Source organism: Anolis carolinensis, chromosome 4 (genome assembly GCF_035594765.1).
Source record: "Anolis carolinensis isolate JA03-04 chromosome 4, rAnoCar3.1.pri, whole genome shotgun sequence".
NCBI lineage: Eukaryota > Metazoa > Chordata > Lepidosauria > Squamata > Dactyloidae > Anolis > Anolis carolinensis.
The window spans coordinates 67,312,862-67,335,228 of record NC_085844.1 but is presented as its reverse complement, the minus strand read 5'-3'; the positions used below and the strand labels follow the sequence as shown (position 1 = coordinate 67,335,228).

The 22,367-nt window shown below is 38.3% G+C and overlaps 1 protein-coding gene across 2 annotated transcripts in view; it reads right to left on the bottom strand.

Annotated features, from left to right (window-relative positions):
* Positions 1-22,367, bottom strand: part of dok6 (docking protein 6) — a 274,202-nt gene that overhangs the window by 187,931 nt on the left and 63,904 nt on the right. The window contains exon 1 of one of the 2 annotated variants that reach the window (XM_062980575.1): positions 6,931-6,966. The exons of the other annotated variant lie outside the window; for it this stretch is intronic. Within the exon in view, the coding sequence (XP_062836645.1) occupies positions 6,931-6,951 (21 nt within the window). The 5' untranslated portion in view covers positions 6,952-6,966. Of the gene's footprint in view, positions 1-6,930; positions 6,967-22,367 lie in introns of those variants that run through there. 2 annotated transcript variants of the gene reach the window in all.

Below are 22,367 nucleotides of genomic sequence, written 5' to 3'. Positions count from 1 at the left end.
GGGATGGCTGAGTTTCGCATGCTGGGTTTGTTCCGCGCAAGCGCACATGGTTTTTGTGGGTTTTTGGTTTTGTGTTGGCCACAGATGTTGATGTGAATTGTGGCTTAGTTGTCTAAACCCAGCCGCAAGGGTGTTGTGTTGTGTTGTTAAGTTTCATGGTTCTAGGTGTTGTAGTTTCTTTGTTTAGATTAAGATAAAAACAGATAGACCATTTTTATATATATAGATCAATCAACAGTTCAATACATGGCAATGTTATGTAGGAATTACTATATTTGCGAATTTAGCACCAAATATTGAACTGGGATATAGGGCAGTGTGGACTCAGATAACCCAGTTCAAAGAAGATATTGTGGGTGATTCTGCCTTGATATGGCTGTGTGGAAGAGCACTGAGGGTCCACACAGCCATATAACCCAGAATATCAAGGCAGATAATCCACATTATCTGCTTTGAACTGGATTATATAGAAGTGTGTACTCAGATAGCCCAGATCAAGGCAAATATTGTGGATATTTTGCTTTGATATTCTGGGTTATATGGCTGTGCGGAAGAGTCCTGAGGGTCCTTAGGAATCCATAGGAATCAAAAGGCCACCGAAAGGGAATCTGGCCCCTGGTATTAAAAAAACCCTCTAAAATCAGGACAGTAAATAAAGGCCAACACTATGAAAACAGGAGAAATCCAGACAGGAAAAAATCAGGGCCAGCTAACACATCCAAACCAAGGATGCCCCCAGGGAGGAAGCAGCCAGGCTTTGAACCTGCAAGGCCATTAAATGCTAATCAAACTGGCCAATTGCAACATTCACACTAGCCTCAAACAGAGAAGAGCTCTTTCTCCCACCCTGGACTTTCCACAGATATATAAACCCCACTTACCTAGCTTCCAACAGACCTCACAACCTCTGAGGTCAGAAGAGAAAGCTTCTGGAACAAGGCCAGGCAGCCCGGAGACCTGGCCTCGAGGACGAAGGCCAGGCCAGGCTGTGGAGGTAGATCACGGCCACGGAGGCAGGCCATGGGCCATACTTCCCGAAAAAATTACAGCAACCCAGCGATCCCGGTCTGACACCACTTTAACTGCCATGGCCCAATGCTCAATTGAATCTTGGGAGTTGTAGTTTGATGAGACGTCAGCATTCTTTGGCAGAGAAGACGAGATCTTGCAAAGCTACAGCTCCATGATTCCATAGCATTGAGTCATTAAAGTGGTATCAAACTATTAATCCTACAGTACAGATGCATCCACAGACTAGGGATCATTTTGTGAAGGCGATGATGGCATGATTCACAACAACGTAAGGTAAAGTGTATATTGGGGTGTATATTGGACTGCAACTCCCATCATCCAAAATAGACAGTGATGATGGATGATGGATGCACAGTTCAGGAAACATCTGAAGGGCCCCAAGTTCTCTCCATCCTTGACTCTGTAATAAAATAAAGGTGTGGATAGGTTTCATGTTCTAGGCTATGGAATCATGGGATCCATAGTTTGGTGAGGCACCAGTCTAGAGAAGGCTAAAGGACCTTGTAAAACTACAACTCCCAGGAACACAAAGCATTGAGCCATGGCAGTTAAATATAATGCAGTTGGGCTGCATTATATATACAGAGTAGAGGCCTGGGCAAACTCTGGCCCTCCAGGTGTTTTGGACTTTAACTCCCACAATTCCCAACAGCCAGTAGGCTGTTAGGAATTGTGGGAGTTAAAGTCCAAAACACCTGGAGGGCCAGAGATGCCACCTTCCCTTTCCTGTTACAGCACACAAAAGGCACTGCAGACTGATTCAGACAGAGAAGTCAGCCATAGAAGAGCACCTGATGAACCAACCTGGACACAGTATATTATTTGAGAAGACAGAAATGCTGGACCACTCTTAACCACCATGTCAGACTACACAGAGGAGCCACTGAAATCCACAAGCATGTGGACAATTTCAACAGAAAGGAGGAAACCATGAAAATGAACACCATCTGGCTACCAAAATTTTAAAAAACCCTCAAAAATCAGAACAGTAAATAAGGAACAACACTCTGAAAACAGGAATTCCAGACATGAGTCAATCAGGGGCAGTGTACGCCTCCAAACAAAGCATTCCCCCAGGCAGGAAGAAGCCAGGACATGAAGTTTGCAAGGCCATTAATGCTAATCAAGGTGATTAACAACATTCACACCTGCCTCCAACAGACAAGAATTCTTTCTCCCACTCTGGAACTTCCAGAGATGTTTAATATAAACCTTCCTTGCTTAGTTTTTTCCAGGATACCTCACAACCTCTGAGGATGCCTTGGATAGATGTGGGTGAAACGTCAGGAGAGAATACTTCTGGATTCTGGTCTTGCAGGCTGGGAAACACACAACAACCCTCAATCAGAGAAGAGTCAGTAAGAATATAACAAAGAGTCAGGTTGTCCTAAAGGTGGCTTGGATGTTTTCTTCTACTTGCTCAAAAAAGCTATTGCTGGCTGCTTTTAACTACAGTGTTCTGACAATCGCAGATGCAACAGTGTTTCAGAAGCTCATCTCACAGGTGTGGGTAGGCTGCCTGTGATTGTGTCTGAGGGTGTGTTCTCTGGAGTCTTGCTGAAAGGGAGGGGAATTCAGCTGTGTCTCCTGGCAAAGGGCCAGAGAAGGGCTGTGTGCAAGTCTTCTGCTCCTTCAGGGCGAGGCAGACTCTGCAGGGTGGGCAGGGGAGTATCCAATGAAGGAGAAGCTGAAGCTCAGTAGTAGGCACTTGAAAGGCAGAGTCATGAGTTGTGGAAAGTAAGTATGCAAACATACCAGCAGAGAGAGAACCTTTTTTCCTGGTTGGAAAGGAAGTGGTTTTGGCAAATTGGAACTTTTCACTTAATTCAGTGTCCTGGCAAAGTGCAGCAAGGTGCACGGCTAACCGGAGGGTTCATTGCGTGAGCAAGGCTGGAGCTACACTGTAGAAGTAATACAGTTTGGCCCCACTTGTAACTGCATGGCTCAATGGTATGGATTCATGGGAGTCGCAGTCTTGCAAAGTCTGTAGCCTTCTCTGCCCCAAAAAAGGTGCTGGTGCAGCATCGAAGTGCAGTTGCCATGATTCCATAGGATTGAAGACACCTGTGCATGGCTACTAAAGAGTATGTAGATTTCATTCCCAGATAGATGCATACCAACAGAGACAGGAGTATAGCGGAAATGTTGGATAAAAAGGAGGGATTAAGGAGAAGCCTATTAAACATCAAATTACATTATGATTTTACAAATTAAGCACCAAAACATCATGTTTTACAGTAAATCAGCAGAAAAAGCAGTTCAATACACGGTAATGTTATGTAGTAATTACTATATTTGTGAATTTAGCACCAAACATTGAACTGGGATATAGGGCAGTGTGAACTCAGATAACCCAGGTCAAAGCAGATACTGTGGGTTATTCTACCTTGATATTCTGGGTTATATCGCTGTGTGGAAGAGTCCTGAGGGTCCTTAGGAATCCATAGGAATTAAAAGGCCACCGAAAGGGAATCTGGCCCCCGGTATTTAAAAAAACTCTAAAATCAGGACAGTAAATAAAGGACAACACTCTGAAAACAGGGGAAATCCAGACAAGAAACAATCAGGGCCAGCTAACACCTCCCAACCAAAGATGCCCCCAGGGAGGAAGCAGCCAGGCTTTGAACCTGCAAGGCCATACCTAGCTTCCAACAGACCTCACAACCTCTGAGGATGCCTGCCATAGGTGTGGGTTTACCGTCAGGAGAGAAAGCTTCTGGAACATGGCCAGGCAGCCTGGAGACCTGGCCTTGAGGGCGAAGGCCGCGGCCGCAGAGGCACGAAGGCTGCGGAGGCAGGAAGGCCATGCCTGGGCGGAGGTGTCTCAATGGCACCTCCTAGGCGCCCCCTAGAGGATGGTGCCTTCAGCAACCGCTTACTTCGCCTAATGGTTGAACCGCCCCTGGCTCAACAGTAAGTCCAAGGCCTGCTGTAGTCTAGTTCTGCCTGTGCCATACAGAATTGGCATATGCCACATATTGTACCATACAGAATTGTTAAGAAGTCAAAGGGATTAAAAAGTGGTATTATTATTTGTGTTGTGCATTTATCTACAAACCTCCCGAGCAAGGCTTGAGGGTGTGTGGTAGGGACCCACAGTCCTGTTAGCATCTCACTCACCTCATTGTGAATCATGTGCAATGTGTATCTTTATATAAATTTAATACATAGGTATAAATTTGCTAATGGAAACACTTGGACACATTTGTCTGATATAGAACATCAGCATTCAGTTCAATATTGCAGAAGTGGAATTGAAAATGTGCTTATGCAGATGCCTATCTATGTGCATGAGATCCATATGAACATCCAGTTGTGAATCTGGTGGAACATTTTGTGTACTTTCAGTAAGACAACACTGCCATTCAATCCAAGACATCCATAGACATCATCATTATCGGCCAGGCATCTGAAAAGTCTTCAAGTGGAAGGCTGGTTCATTTTTTCTCAGACTGTTGCCCATGCTTGTACCCGTCACTGCCACACCCACACCAACAGCGCTGCACACACATACACCCCATCACCGTGCAAACACATTTCCACCACAATTCTTCCATGTGGATTTACATGTAGCAATGCATCTACATAAATCATCTTGTAATTACAACTTCAAATTTCGGATGCCCATTTCTCCACTGAATTCTAATGAGGGGAGAAAGAGAATCCAGTTCAAATATCTGAACTAGCTTTATGAGTTCAGAGAGATAAGGGAACAGATTACCAAATGCTTTCCCACCACTATGTGTCTTTGGAAGTGTGCCATTTAATTTCATTCCTCCATAGCTCATACAAATCCACTATGAATTAATGCCTCTTGCTTCTTATTCTTTCCATTTAAATTCTTACTTCTGTGAGTCCATTTAAGCTTGTTTACATTTAAGTTTTCCTTCCCAACAACCAGTTTTATTAATGTAAATTCCACCTGGCTGCTTTCCCTGTTCACAGAAAACCTCATGGGGAACTGATATTCAGAAACATGATGTTTCTATTAATAATTTAGCTGGGTAAACTAAAAACATTCAACTCCTAATTTGAATAATTATTTTTCTACCACATGCAAGTTTCCAAATATTAGCCTCTAAAGTGTAATTTTTCATGACATGAGTAAGATGGGTGATAGGGGCATGGGGGAACAGATTCCCCACATCCCCAGACAGGCACCATTGGAATCACCATGATCCATGACGATTCCACCAGCATGTGTGAAGAGGTCCGTAATAGAAATGTATTGAGGGGGCTCAGGGTAGATTACAGAACACATACAGTATATGGCAAACATTCAGTGCCATTATACAATTAACAAGGACAGATAATACATAAATGGAAGTTAAAAGCTTTTCCCTATCTTTTCAATTTCCAGCATCGGGAGGCTGTGCTCGACTCCAGCCACTGGGGGGGAGGTGGTGCTGTCACTCCAGCTTCCAGGCTGAGGAGCTTTGTCATTTTGTCCTCCCAATTGAATTGCCGGCATGTCTTTATGGGCACCTTTTATTACCTCCCCGCTTTAAACTGGTACCTCCTCACATTTCTTTTTTCGATCTGCTAGATGAGCAGGGAGCTGGGGCTGACGGTGGGCATTCACCCCAACCAGCGGTGGTTTAGCCCGCTGTGCTAAGCCCAGCACCATAACAGGGAAGAATCTGGATCAAGATTGAAATACATGAGGAAAACCTGCCTCAAAGAACAATTGCCATGAGATAGTTAAAGCACCTGGGATTGGGGATTTTCTAACTCTAGTTCCACAGAGAAATGGAAATCACTGATCAAATTTGGATCAATAATTCATATTTCAAGTCTACACTGGCCTTGGAAGCGTTCAGACACACCCAGCCAAATCTGCTGTTGTGCTACATTAGCATCCAAACAGGCTGACCACACTTGCCAGCTGGATTGTCATTTCACCCTCCAGGTTATCGCTGCTGCTCCCAGCCAGCCACGGAGCACTGACCAAGCTCCAAGCTGTTGCAGATGCCTCTACTGATGTCAGAACAGAGTATCCATGTGACTGGGAAGAAAAAGGAGACCAGTTGAAGGTATCCATGATGGCCAGGAGCTTGGATGGAGTTCCATAGTTGGCTTGAAAAACAGGCGATACTAACTATACCCTTCTCCTGAGGTATTCAGTGCACTGAAAAAGTGGTGGCATGGTGTCCATCGGGACAGTAGATCAGGCCAAAATAGACCTGATCCAACTGTCTACATTCCACACAGTTCTAGGAATCCCTGGAGTTTCCAGCATACTCCAGAATATCCCCAAATTTTGCAATAAGCAAGGCAAAGTCAGAATAATGCAAGAAAACTCATGATACTAATTGAAAGTCATCAAATGTTGTGGGGACAGCCAGTAGTCAGCTTGAGGAGAGTCCACTTTTCTCATCTAGACTTGCCCCAAGTTATCACACAAGAATAAGATAAAAAAGAGAGGTATAGATGCCACATGAAGTACATTTTAAAAAAACCAAGACACAGTTGTCCTAAACATACACACACATACATTTATTTTATGCTTATTTTTAGTACCTTTAAGGAAAGAAAAGGTTTCCATATATAAATGAGTTTGGGGAAAGCATTCTACAAACACATCAAACCTACTAAATCCCAGTCCCAGTCCAGACCCTCATCTGTTCTCCAGAACAGCTGTTCTTTGAATTTAGTAACATCTTTGTATTTTTCTAAAATTAGCACATTTTCATACAAAGACAAAATGGTATCTGCAAATCTGCAAAGTCAGAGAACATATAAAGTAAATGCTAAAAGTTCACTTATTACACTTCTTTAGATGTGGGTATCTTTTCAATAATGTAACATTTTAGGATACAGCGACAGCTTTTGAGGTACAGATATAAAACAGGGTGATGTAGTGACTGTAGTAAATCACATTGCATTTTCTTAATGTACCTGAACAAGATGCCTAACCATTGGCTAGTAGCAGATCCAGGATATTGTAGGAGGAACAGATCCAGAAAGTTATCCTTCACTTAGATTGGATTTGGATGCTTCTACATGAAAGAAAATGAAGTGACCATTGCAGTGAGAGTAGTTGAGCCCTGAACAATGTGTCAATTAATTATGCCAGCCTAAACATACTGAAATGCTGAAGACAACATAAACACAGAAGAAATGTAAATGTATCAACTTCAGTTTCTGACTCAACATTACAAGACCTACAGCTGATATTCTATGTTACTGCATGTACTTTTTCCATAAAGCTAAACTTAGGAATATGAACACCAACAAAGGGGTTAAATGCAGTTTTCTAGAGAGACAGCAGCTGTAGTCTTGGGGCAGACAAAAGGATTATGCACCGATTTAAACTGAATATGCTATGCTGTCATCATTGTTCATGATACCAATTACATCTGCCTTCACACACTTGGAAAATTATTTCATATTGTTGAAACTATTTTCATATTCAAATTCAAAATAAAAGTTCAGCAGAAATTGTGACTTCAAAATAAATCACATTACCAAATACTGTGGGGTTCATTGCTGTAAAGCTCATTGCCGCCTCCATAAATGCGGAGGAGGTATTTGTAGACTGATTCATTTTGACATGTACAAGAACTGTGCTGAAATTATTTCTGAGAAATCTCAGAGCATTTAATTCTGGCACTGTGTCAGCCTTCAGTGGTACAAGATGAGTAAACAGAAGGTGGGATCACAGGTATATTGACAGTGGTTCATTCTGTCACAAGAGCATTCAGCCTTTAGTAATTTTCACGACAAAGAGCCTTTTCACATTACAGAATTATAGCACTGATTCCATTTTAACTGCAACCCAGGGGCTTGTAGTTTGTTGAGGTACCAAGCCCCTGCAGTATCAAAACTGCAGTTTCCACCATTCTGTGAGATGTTACCAAGGCCATTAAAATGGAATCAAAGTGCTGTAATTATGCAATGTGAAAGTGTCTCAGGAATCAGACTAGTGAGACACATTTTGGGAACAGAATATGTCTCACTAAACCAAGGATAAGAGAATAGGAGGAATAAATGATCAAACAGAGAAATGATGATTTCTTATAAGTAATATTTCCTATGTTTTCTGTAAGAAAGAAATAGCCAAAAAGTGACCAAATATTATATCAACAATTGAAAATTATAAAATAAAATTTTAATCAGCTGATGTTCCATGAACTACAACTAGGATGTCCAACAAGTAGGAAGAGTTTGAAAATTCATAAGGACAATATTTAATGCTTTTTCTTGTAAACTTTATCTAACTGCTCAGTTTGACATTAAAATAAACCTGTGCCTTGACACATCACAATTAGGACTATGATGGTCTATTGTCCCCAAACACATCACAATTAGGACTGTGTTGGTCTCATTGTTACTCTCTCCCTACCTGCCTCCCCTCCAATATAGAGTATGGCATTTTCTAGTTATTTTGGCATGCTTTGATTGCCATTTGGATATGTTTTTCCTCATCTACTTCATGCTGTAGCAATCATTTATTATGATTTTTATTTGTCTTTCATCTTTACCGTACTCACTGGCATCAACTGACAGGGCTATAGCCAGAAAAAAAAAATGGGGGGGGAGGAGGGGTTTGAAACTTTTTTTTAGTGAATCACATAGTTCTGTAATGCTAAATAATTTAGAAATCAGGCTCCATCGATAAACTTCAGTGGACACTCAAGACATATTAACTTCAGTGGACACTCATGGGGATTTGGTTAACCAGTTAAAATTCATGAATAAATGAATCATCAGGTTTTTTTAAACCTGAAAATTTCCAGGGAGGGGTTAACCCCTAAATCCCTCTTGGCTATAGCCCTGGGTACAGGCACTCCATTTCTATTTGTTCTCTTAGAAGTCTTCAAATGGCAAAACAAAGTGAAAAATTCACCCATTTCTCAATCACAGCCAATTTGCTTGAAAGGAGATGTGAGTTGGTTCTCATCCCATGAGTGCAACCATAACAATCTGAAAGGGATCCTTTGGGGCCCTCTGATTTCTTCAAGAGATCATGTTCTGGCCCAGAAGTAGCTTATTTTGTGATACCTGACTTAACTGAGCTACCACAGGCAATTCATATTGATGCTTTTTCTTTGCTGCTGCAATTAAAATCCCTGCATGAAATAAGGTTTTAGCATTAATACTTAATTTCCGTGACTGTTGACATAATTTGGGTTGAAGGGCAAAGACCAATGACTACCACGGGCTGAAAGATATATATCATAAGGAATTTTAGGATGAGTATTGTGGCATGCAACTCTTGACAAAAATAAAAACAAAAACCACCTATCTATTACTCTTTAGCCAGCTGTTTCTACTTGAAAGGAGTGCTAATGGCAGCTATTCTTCTGGATTGAAGAAAAATCCTAAGGGCTATTACTTTAATCTGATTTACTGTAAGGGGAAGGTTTATAAATAGGTTTATATATCCTGCTGTACTATGGTCCCAATCCCAACTGGATGGAAATATACCTCACAAATCTTGCTCTAAAGAAAAGAAAAAGAAAAAGGCACTCACAGAAATATGCAATGACACATCTAATGTATCAACTAGTTTGATTGTCACTGGCTGCCCTTCCTGCCAACCCCACCACTTCTACTATGACAATTGTCACAGCATGAACAGTAAGGAACATTACTGTTCATAATACAGTAGCAACAATGACAACAAAGAATGAGATGGGAAAAGGAAAGGGCTTTGTGGTTCAGAGTAATGAGAATGTTTGGGCAAGTAGGTAGCAGCTATTTAGGGAATATTTCTAGATGTATATAAATTCATAGTCTGTAAGAGAAAGCTCTAAAATGCCAATAATTCACTTGTAATACCCTTCCAATTAATTTCCATATTATATCTGATAATCATACAAGGATGATATTGCCTAAGACCTCAAGACATCAAGAAAGAATAGCAAGATGCAGTACAGTTGCAACCATTTGATGTTGTTATTGCTGTTGTATGCCTTCAAGTTATTTCCAACCCTATGAGGATCCTAAAGCAATCCTACAAAGGTGTCTTCTCAACAAGTTTTGTTCAGAGGTTGTCTACTGTCTTCCTCTGAGAAATCACACAGACGATCTCACATTAATGTGGGGACTCAAACCCTACTCTCCAGAGTTCTAGTCTAATGCTTCAATTATATCATTCTGGCTCTCTATGGATACATATACAGACATTCATGTATCTCATTTTCAATTATAAACCTGCATTTGGAATGTACTATTTCAAACTAAGGCTTCATCATACATAATTTAATAGTTAACAGAAAACTGAAAGTTACCCGGGAAGGCCAGGAGCTTGAACACTGTTTCCACACTAAATATCTCAGTGTTACTTTAGATGGAACACTAACATTTAGGAAATACTGTACAAACACCAAGCACAAAGTTGCTGCATGCAATAACATCCTGTAGAAAGCAGGATAGAACATGGGGTGCAGACCCAAAATTAATAAGAACATCAGCCCTGATCTTGTCTTACTCAACTGCTGAGTATGCCTGCCCTGTCTGGCATGAGTCTGCCCACGCAAAGCAGGTGAATATGATACTGAATCACAGGATGTCTTAAACCTACACCTGCTGATAGACTTTACAAGCTAGTTGGCATTGCCCCCTGATGCGCGACGGGAAGTTGCTGCTGTGAGAGAAATAAGGTCAAACATTGTGAAAGCCATCCAATGCATGATTATCAGCCTCCTCCCAGTAGAATCAAATCTAGTAAGCGCTTCATGAGAACTACCACTCCTCTTAATGTTCCCCCAGCAACAGCAACAGTATCCCTCTGGGAAGCTAAACCAGGCAATTCCAACTGGATGGCCCCCCATGAGGGTCCTCCTCCAGGAGCAAACCAAGAATGGGCAACTTGGAAGTCCCTGAACAGACTCAGAAGTGGAGGTGGTAGATCAAAGATAATCTGGCAAAATGGAAGAATCCTTCACCTTGTGTGATTGTGGAGCAGAACAAACAACTCAGCAACTATATGCTTGCCCACAATGCCTTGCCTCATGCACAGCAGAAGAACCTTTCAAAGCTACAGACAATGCAGTCATTGTTGCCCGTTTCTGGTTAAAAATTATTTAGCTGTTTGTGCTCCCTTTATTTTATCATTTATTTATTTATTTATGCAATGCTTTTGACATGAAATAAATAAATAATATTTCTTCGTGATCTAAATAAATAAATGGAAACCCAGATTTCCATGATACCCAGCTTTCAGACAAAATATAAAATACTTATGTGAATCTTGTTATGGATGTAGGCATCAAGACTAGAGACATCAAATGGGTTAAAACAGTAGTGAATGATGAATGTCATGATTGTGGGTTATCAATATCATACAGCACTGAACTGCCATAAAACTAATGAAGCTTCATTCAATGCAAAATATGGATTGGATGCTTCTCTATCTGTCTGTCTGTCTGTCTGACTGTCTATCTATCTATCTATCTATCTATCTATCAAAACTCTCAGTATCCCATGACTAATCCCTTGAGTTACTCAGTCTCTTTTAATTGTATCACTTTTATATTCAAATTTTTAGACATTCCACTAAGAACACAATGAATAAACATGACTAAGTAAACCAACAAGGGATTTCAATAAACCATTCTCCTTTTTAAAAAAGCTATTAAAATACATTTTCCTCTCTGTTTTGTACATAGGGAACAATCTGATTAGATTGGCATTGCAGATCATTAGAATGTACATTTAATTATTTTTTCTATTTTTAATAAAGAACCAGCAGAATAATTTTATATCTGGTGATTTCTCATCCAATATCTTCTAGATCAGTGGTTCTCAACCTGTAGGTCCCCAGGTGTTTTGGCCTACAACTCCCAGAAATCCCAGTTTACCAGCTATTAGGATTTCTGGGAGTTGAAAGCCAAAACATCTGGGGACCCACAGGTTGAGAACTACCATTCTAGATTCTCTAGCTTCTTTGAGAGCATTATTTCCTTTACAAATTTAAAGTTCTTGAAACACTAAATAATGACTATTTTCATCTGAACTCCTGCTTGGATATCTAGCATTTCCTATTCCATATATGGTAAAAACTTTGTTATAGAATTCTGAGCATCATTTTGCATAAGTCAATGGTCCTATAGCTACTGCAATCCCTGGTGTCTCCTTTCTTGTATATTGAGTGTTTCCATATATAATTTTCATTCTCATCCAATTGAAAAAACATAATGTAAAAAATTGTAATCTGTGTTGTAGCCATAGCTATATAAATTAGCAAAGCATATCATTTTGCATGCAATGATTTTTCATTATTACATAGTACTACTAATCCCCACAATGGATTGATTATTTGGCTGAAATAAAAAATTAATAACCACACAATGTGGTCTTGTAGTAGACATACTAGACAGCAAACTTGCTATAGAGTCTACTGATATGTTCTTATTGCAGGTTGGAATAGTTCTGTTGATACAGAATAGTCTGCAGAAACCTGTCAAGGTAGCCCAATATTACAGTTCAGAGGAGGAGCTAGGGCTGATTTGGATTCCAAGTGAAAAATAACTTTTAAATGCCTGACTCCTACAACAAAGAAATGAAATTTGTTTTCATTTACTAAACCTTTACGCCAAAATAAAAATACTTGAGAGCTTCACAGTGTTGAATAACTTGCATGAGTTCATGTGGTAATGCTGCACACTAAATCCAGGTTGCAGTAAAACAGAATGTGGAAAAGTCAAATAGACTCCCTCTTTCTTTTGGTGATGAATATGCCTGCAAATCACTCTATCTGTCAGGTTACATCAAAAGTCAATCTATTTAAATTTAATAATACTAATGGAACATGGATTTCATATGTGCATAGGTTAAATTTATTGGGTTCATCATTTTAAAGCATAATGTGATATAGACAAGTTTATTGTTTCAGTAGAATCAGAGAATCATAGCTTTGTAAGAGACCACAAGGGCCATATAGTCCAATTGATGACAAGTTTACTTATATATCCTGCAATTACACTTCCTGCATGACTAAATATCCACATTCAGTATTTGTTTGTTTGCTTCTATTATATTTTACATTCTATAGAAATGCAAATGTTCCATTTACAAGATATAGATAGAATAATTTGAACCTCACCTTTTTGTTGCTTTTGCCATTTGAAGAAATTGCAGTGTTGTTTAATAATAAGCTGTGCATTTAACACAACATGTATTTTTGTCCGCAAAGAAAGAGGATCAGCCACATAGATTCTACATTCAAATTAATGCACAGCACACTAACATTACTTTCTCTGAGCAATAAAAATACCAAATCATGTTCAGATTTCTTCCCAGGAAAGTTGTAGAAATGAAAGGTTTAATTTTTGAGAGATTTTTTTCCTGTTCTTTAGAAACACTGTGCTTCAAACTCACCACAAAGAATTTCTTATTTAACACCAGATTTGACAAGACAGGTGTAAGCACTAACAAGAAGGGCTATGGGGGTGAAGGGAAGCAGGCTAGTGAAGGAAATCCAAGGTCAGTAAATGTTATTGTGGAACAGTGTTTTAGGAACTGTGGGAACTGGGGAATCAATTTGCATGGGGCCTAAGAGAGAAGAGATTAGTTCTGAAGTGGCAGACAGGTTAAGGAGAACTAAAAGTACATGAGAGACAGTGCCTTGAAAATAATGTTTTCTCTTTTCTGTCCGCCCTGCCCTGCAAAATGCAGCAATTACTCATTCTGAAGGACAGAGAGGATAGCATGTTAGCCACTGTTTTTCTTCTTGTTTTTCCACCAATTTCATTTTATAACAGCTCCTCTCAGGACTGCCAGACTCACTCACTGCCCAGCAGCCAAACAATTGTTACAAGAAACAGTGTGCAATAGTTTTAATTCCCAAGGTTTTGATCTTCTCATGTTATCATTCTCATCATGTCTTTCACATGATCACCTTGCGCATCTCATGTGTTGAGTTAGTGAGTGAACAAGAAAGCAAGTTACATATCCTACTCATAATTTCCTGAAAGATTCAATATGTTGCACAATACGTTGCAGGTATTGAATTTTTGCCTATTTATTGTAAGCCGCCTTGAGTCCCCTCGGGTGAGAAAGTGCTGTAAATAAATAAATAAATACTCAAATACAATGTACTGAAGCTTTCAGGAAATTATAAAAGGCCTGGACCTGAAAAGCTAGAAACAGTTGAGCCTTCATGTCAAGAATATTGAACAGGAGGTACCACCACTGGAGAGAGCCTTCGTTGCCTTCTGCTGTGTTTTGTCAAGACTTCAATGTACATGTAGAGTAATATGGGAATATTCATACTGTGTCCCCATATTTATCTCACAACATGCTACACTCACAATGCTTAATCTGTTTTTAATCTCTATCAAGTTGGCTTCAACTTGTGGTCACCCTTTCACTAATAGCACTGCTCAGATCTTGAAGACTCAGAAATGTGGCTTCCTTGATTGGGTCTATCCACTTGGTGTCCCTCTTTTCCTGCTGCCTTCTAATTTATGAAGCATTATTGTCTATTTTGTGACCTGTGTCTTCTTAAAATATATCCAAAGGAAGACTGTCTCAATTTTGGTGTCTAAGAAGCGTTCAGGCTTGATTTGCTCTAGTAACCTCTTCCCCATTCTCTTTTGCACATGAACATGGTGTAAAAGTTAATGAAACTCTGTGTTTAAGTCTAGTTTGGATTTAGGTTAAATTGATATTGTAACAAACAAACTAGAAAATTAGATAATGATTGCACCTATTTACTTCAATCCCCCACCCCCCCAATTATGCATTGTGGCTTTCTTTATATTGAGACTATTGTGTAGACGTTGAATATTAACTTTTGTTTTTCAAATTACGTTCCTGATTACAATCCTAAGGGGGAAAAAACAGAAATGTTTGTTTCAGAGCAAATGACAATGTGTGAAGAAGAAATTGTTTTGATGCTTTGTGAGCGTCGCAAATGCAGTTTAAATATTACTAAGTATTTAATATATCAACCTGTGACCAAAAAACCCTCCAAACATTAGGGCCGGTTATGAGGATATGACAGCATTTAATATGAATCAAAATCCTAGGCTGTAATACTAATATGGCTAATTTCAGGTGCGATTTTGGAAACAATTGAGAAATTGGATTAGCCTTCACCTTGGCCACATTCCAAAAAGACCTGAAAACCTGGTTATTTCATTGTGCTTTTGAGTAATTCGGCACAATTTGACGGAGTCCTTTTACCTCCACCTATACCCAGCCACTGCACTTTATTACTGGCCCATCTTGTTAGTGACCTTGCAACATATTGTAGATGTATAATTTATTGCCTTGCCTCCAATTTTCAAATACACCCATTGTGCCCGGCTATTGGCTAGTAGTGATTAGTTCGTTGAGTTATTCTTTTATGATATTATATATGTTTTATGTATTTATTCATCATAATTGAAATGTATTTTATGTTGTTGTATTTTATTATGTATTCTGGGCTTGGTTCCCATGTAAGCCACCCCAAGTCCCTTCGGGAAGATGGGGTGGGATATAAGAATAAAGAAATTGTTGCTGTTGTTGTTGTTGTTGTTATAGCTAGGAAAAAAATAACTGTTGTGTTTTAATACAGTTAATAGTCAGAGATCATAGCAGTAAATAGAAAATGGCTTTCATGTTTAAATGTTTATTGTTCAAAATTGTTTCAACTTGTTTACAAGGAAAAAAACAAATAGCAGCATATTAAATTTTAAATTAGATACTGTTGGGAAGATTTTTAATTACATTGTTTACATCAGCTTAATCAAGGTAATTCAATATGAGATCACAGTTTTATAATTAAGAATTAACATATTTTTGGTTAAGTGGAAACAAATTATTTACAACCTGAAACATGTTCTGATTCTACTATGAAAAATGACTGCTTTGATTCAAATAATCATAATGTAGAAGATTGTGGAAGTCGATCAGTTTACATATAACTCATTTAAGCTTATTTGCAAGCTAAATTAGATATGTTCAGTTGTTCACTCCATAAATAGAACATTAGATAACAGGAGGCACTATGATAAAACACTCCAGTTTACACGACCAAAATGAGTGTACAAAAGCAAACTCAGTGGAGCAGTTGCTAATATGACTTTCTGAAAAAAGTTGTCAGCAATGATATCCTAACCATGACTGAGTTGGTTTCCTTTTCTACAAAATACAATACAGTTCTGAGTGAATGGTTGATTTTCTTCTCTCTCTCTCTCTCTCCCCCCCCCCCCCCCCCCCAATTCAGTATGAGAAAGCAATGACTGCTAGAATGTCCGCGATCTCAGGCTGTTTTTCATGTAATTCAAAAGAGTTAATATGTAGCTTTTAACTTCAGATATGAAGAAACATGCCACTCTCAAAATTCAAGTAAAATGTGGGTATAAAAGACCCAGATGTTCCTTCATACATTGTGTGCAGTGAAAATTGATGTGTGCTCCTCACCATACATGATAGAGTAGACGCCTTATCTTGTAGAAGCAGAAGTGATATTAATGTGAAAAAGTAATTGTACTTTGTGGATACTTCACAGAACAATTGTGGCACTTGTTTCCAAAAATACCAAATTCAGTTGAACAAATTTTACAGAATTGAAAAAAAAAATACCACGGATAAGCATTCCTTTGCTATAACATGGAAATTTCTAAAAATTTCCCAATTTTTTCTATGCCAAAATGATTTGATACATTTTGACAATGTGCCACCACTTACAACTCATTTTTCAATTTGAAGGGGGATTTGGTACCTTTTGGAAACAAACTCCACATTTAAACTTTCTGCAACATATACGAAAGAAAAATAATAAATGTGGCCAGCCACGTGCTTGCTTCATGGTTTCTAAGATTGTCTTACAATGCTTTCAGGAATATTTAAATGTGTTTTATAAATGGAGTGATTCTTGTGGGCTGGGAGATGCTACAGGCATATTGAAAATGAATGAATAAATAGTCTGTAGAAGCCACTAATAAAGGTGATACAAAATTTGTTATTTTATGTAGCATAAAACACTTCAAGCATATTACCATGGCATCCTTATAGCAAGTCCCTGGCAGAAATTAGTTTCCATAAGGTTCAAGAATATATTGAGTGGAGGGGAGGACTATAGGTGCATTGTTCCAATGCCAAACATGCCCAGCCCAGTGAAATGTGGTGTCTGATATCAATGGAGAGATAATGTTCCAGTCCAAACTTTGAAGGAGTTGTTTAAGGTGAAGGATAAAGGTCCATTCTCTTAAATAGTGACTTTAAAATTCAGACTAAAACCTGGAGTGGGTTCTCTACTCTCATAGCATCTAACCCAATGCTTCCCCCAGCTCATTCCACTGTGAATGGAACAGAAGGAATGACAAGGAGAATATGGCCAAATAAAGATACTTGGAAGCCCATAGAGAATAATTTCTAAATGACACATTTCTCCCTATCTGAACTACCATATTATCTCAAGATCTATATGTTTCATTTCTTTTTAAAAAGTAACTGCTGGAGCAATTGTGTGTAACCACCTAACTGTTTAAAGAATGCCAGGGATGATAAAGCCAGTGTAGATGGTGGAATATGATAATTGCAAACATATATGAACAACGAAGTAGATGTCTGCTCTCCAAAGTGCATAGAAGAGTTACTAAAGTCCCCTGCAGTCAACCGATAGTACAAAAGGGCATTTGTCACTTTGGGCCATAATTAATACGCATAAATGTCACACTGCCACATATGGCTATAACTAGAAGTTAGGCCTCCAGATTTCAAAGGATGTTAAATAACAGGGGACAAGAAGCAGATTAAAATACTAGACAAATGAGTGTAGATCAAAACTCATACTATGAAACTTAGGAAAATGATGTTTGCAAGCTACATCTTTTCAACTGTAATTACGCCTCACAGATAGTGAGAATTAGAGAGTGCTAATTTGATTTTAGGCCCTTTACCAACCCATTAATATGGTTAAAAGAAAAAGAAGCTGCAGTGTGATGCTCTGGAGGGAACAGTGAACCTGTTTCAATCCAATATCAAGATTGGGTTAAGTTAGGTTTTACACCAAATCTCGAAAGCAAATATTTGTTTTTCTTTTTGATCAATACCAGATAAAAACTGGTCAAAAAGTTTCGGACAAAAAAGGAAGAGATAACACACAAGGCTATTTTGCCTTCAATTTACTTTTTGAGCAGATGACGGCAATAATTTATCAAATCAATGTCATCCAGCTAGTTGTTTACACTCTATGAGTCTGTGTCAGTGCGGTAATTTTGTTTTAAGTTTTGATTAACTTCCTGCTTGCTGTATCTCCAAATTCACAAGGCCAATTATTTGAAAGGTATTGTCTCATTTCCTCATTATTTTCTTTGAAGACCATCAAACTGACACTTGAAAACTCCATGCATGGGCACTCAAATTATTTGAGCAAAGCTTATTTCCCTGGCTCTGTTTATGCAGGAAATGTGTACCAGTGTCTATCCAACACAATTTTAATTGGCAATTACAGTTCTGTAAAGAAAATTATTTTGTTAAATTGGGTGGAAACTCTTTTCTATAAAAGCCAAATGGCTCCCTGAATAAATGCACCCCAGCAGTTTAATTTCCCTTCTTTAATTCTTCTTTTCTAGATTGAAAACAAATAACCCTTCACAGACATAGAAAAACAGGGAAACCAGAGCCAAGCATATTAATTTTTTGAAATGAAAGAAATATGTATGTGACAATTTCTCTGTCTCTCAATATTATCCTTGATGCTGCTTTGTTTCCCCCTTATAAAATATTGTTGCACTTTGCAAATAGTTTTTCCTGGTGGTCAAATTTAGAAAGGAAATAATAGTAAAAGTCCAGCACTTAAAATTCACTGTCCTGAAAGAAGTTTGCTTGTAAGCTCTCTGGCCAAAAATACCACTTGCCCCAACTTTTACCTCCAAGTTGAAAGCTTTGGGGAAGGGGCCAAAATTCATCTGAACTGAGTACTACATTATTGGCTAGTAAGGTACAAAATTCGAAAAGTATAGGCAGATTATATCAAACTAGTATCAAACTATATTAATTCTAGAGTGTAGACACACTTCTGATGAATCTGATAATTGCATTGTTGCTTTTACACATTCACTTAAGTCCATTGGCCAACTGCAGTTTATCCTCGTTTAAGTGTTTATAATAATCAAAACTCTTGGTTAGCATCATGAATTTCAGTTCCTTTGCTCATATAATGCAACAAATGTTATAAATACACAATAGAATCAATGCAGTTTGACACTACTTTAATTGCCAGTGATCAATGCTATGGTATCATGGGTGCTGTACTTTTACAAGGGATTTAGCCTTTTCTGTCAAAGATTGCTGTTGCCTCACTAAAATACAAATCCCAAACTGCATTAATACTACAGGATAGATGCAGCCCAGGACAAACTATCAGTATAAAATTCTTTGTTGTTACGATGCCCCTAAACTTTGGAAACAATCCTCTTTTGATTCAGGGATAACCAATCAAGACTAATGAGACAAAGATTGTCTGGATTATAACTTTAGTTTCTATTGGAGAGAGTGGATTATAGTAGATAAAACTGAATTAAGTCACATTAAGATGTGACTTAAAATATTTGCAAAAAAAAATTAAAGCCCCTTAAATATTCCCCTTAGGAATTCCTGCTTTAAAAAACACTCAGGTGAAGTGACACCCTTTGAAACAATTATTTCCACTCTGCACTATAGTGTGTAAAACAAGCTTATATTAAGCTGCACAGGCAAAATCTTGCTTTGAGCAAATATCCCTGGAGAAATAAATATAATTACAGTCAATTTACAGATATTCAATTTTCTCCTCTTTAAGACTAAAAATAAACGTGACACTGTTAATTAAAACTCCTGATTCCTTCAGCTCTCATAATCAAACCAAAGGCTGAATATACAAAATTATGCATTTATCTTCCTTATTGGAACTTTTATTTTTCAAATTCTACTAGGGAGGTGTGGGTGGGCATGCGTTTGGGGAGAGGCTATTTGGAAGGGCATTTTGAGTGTTTTTGTTTTATTTTATTCCTCTAAAAACAATACTTCTAGGATTTCATTTTTTAACTTTTTTGTTTTTGAAACCTAAAGTATGGAGTAGGTTAGAGAAGGGATTTTATTAGCTGTTTCCCTTGAGTCCCCACAAGGAGAGAGGTGGGGTGTTGTTGTTGTTGTTGGCAAGCCCTCACCATCCCTACCTACTTACCTTCCTTGCAGTTTTTCTGGCTTACACACTGGATCTTTCATGAAAACAATCTGTTTCTCTCCACTGACTACAGTGAATGAACCAGTAAAACCAAGAATGTAGTTATGACTACATATGACTAGTACTTGGCTTTGGTAATAACAACAGCAATTATACAGTGTGATGCATTACATTAGTATCTATTGTGCCAATCTAAAGACACAATTACCGTATTTTTTGCTTTATAAGACGCACCTGATGATAAGACGCAGATCGCCAGGAAGGGAGAATGGGGCGATCTGTGCCGTCCGCACACGCGGACAGCACAGATCTCCCCATTCTCCCTTCCTGGACACAGATTGCGTTTATAAGACGCACTGACTTTTCCCTCTATTTTGGGGGGAAAAAAGTGTGTCTTATAAAGCGAAAAATACGGTAATACCCTCAATTAGTGAGATTCAATACTTCTCACAAAGAGCCAACTTGTTACAGCATAGTTGTGGTCCTTTTTGCTTATTTTGGGTCACTTAGGAGGAGGTTATTCTGTTGCTATTACTATGTCTACTCCAAGCATCTTGCAGATTTCCCACTACCCATTGAAGCTATTCCAACCGACATACAAGATTAATGGTGGCACACATTCCTTGGACAGCTGAAAGGAACAGCTCTGACTTCTCAAAGGAATGGGGTTTTCTGTCCATATCATCTTTCTTGCACAACATCCATATTGCTATGAATCTCAACAATACATATTATAATTAGTTATGATAATGTAATGCATCACATTGTATAATATCTGCAATCATTTTATTTTAATCAAGGTATTAGCTGTTTAAATTTTATCCTGTTTAAATTTATAATGTGTGATTATGTTTGTTAGGGTGGTCTAGTTTTATTTTTTTGGATAATTGCTATTTGGTATTAAGTTCTAGTAACTCTTGTTGTTTTTAATTATTTTTTATTTATTTTGTTTCAATGTTATTTGTTCATATGTTTCTTTGCTGGCATTGAATGTTTGCCATTAATGTTGGAAACTATCCCGAGTCTCTCCGGGGAGATAGGGTGGTCTACAAATAAAGTATTGTTATCATCGTCGTCATCATCATAATCATCATAATCATCATCACAATCTGGGCTTTGCAAGCAATCTTAATGGCACTAGAGATGCTGTTCTGTACTGTGTACTGCATTGGCATTGTGTTGCATTAACATTCACATGGCTAGGAAAGTGTATTATTATGATGTTGATGTATGAGTTGTCTTAAAATAACAACATAGCTGTTACATGTGGAGACAGGGATCCAAATATTCAATTATGGTACCTTTTCCCTGCAAGTGAGGATGAGTAATTTCTACTATTGTCTTCCTGATATGGAGAAAACACATATTTCTGCACAGTTCTTGCCTCATACTCATGCACCAGAAATCAATATGGTAGTTATATTTTCTTTGTCCACATGAGATATCAAGCACTTTCAGAAAAAATATGGCACATAAATACAAATCTTGTACAAAACTCCAATGTGGCTATTTTTTGTGTAAGACTTTTTTTTTGCACCAAAAATGATCTTGCACAAAAGCATATTGAAAAAAAGAAACATTACAAAGAAAATTGCTATATAATTTGCTTGTGCATAACAACATCAATCTTGCACTGTTTCTGTGTGTGTGTGGGGGGGGTAAATGTGGGGGTTTAACATAACAATATATGTTCTCCACAATTTTGAGATTGTAAATACTGTTGAAATTTTATATGTTTTTCTGACTTGGCTTCCCTACTATTGGGAAAACCATTTTGAAGCCAGGAAATGAATAACTATGAATAGTCTTTCTGTCCAACTCTATGTTGAGGTGCCCTACGTAAAGGTTTCTAGTACAAATCACAAAAGATTGAAAATAGCACACTTATGCTGTCTAAGGGATAGTTGCAATATTTTTGTGCTAAATGAAAGTTCCTATCAACTGGTTCATTGCATTTGGCACAGATATATTCAGCAGTCATATATTTTCTAACTGATTCTCATAGGCCTTGCCAAGGCGGGTTATTATTTATGCCATTCTGCTAATTCATTACTGAGCCTGTACACCTCCCTAAGATAATGTTATCGTTTAATAGATCTTCACCTTGCTGGTTGTTTTGTGTGTTTTTTTTTAAAGGTTTCAAAGAAGCTAAGTAATTTGTGTTTGTTGTCACCTAGAAATGGGTGAGAAATACTGTCACTGTGACCAGACCATTACCTTTATTTCC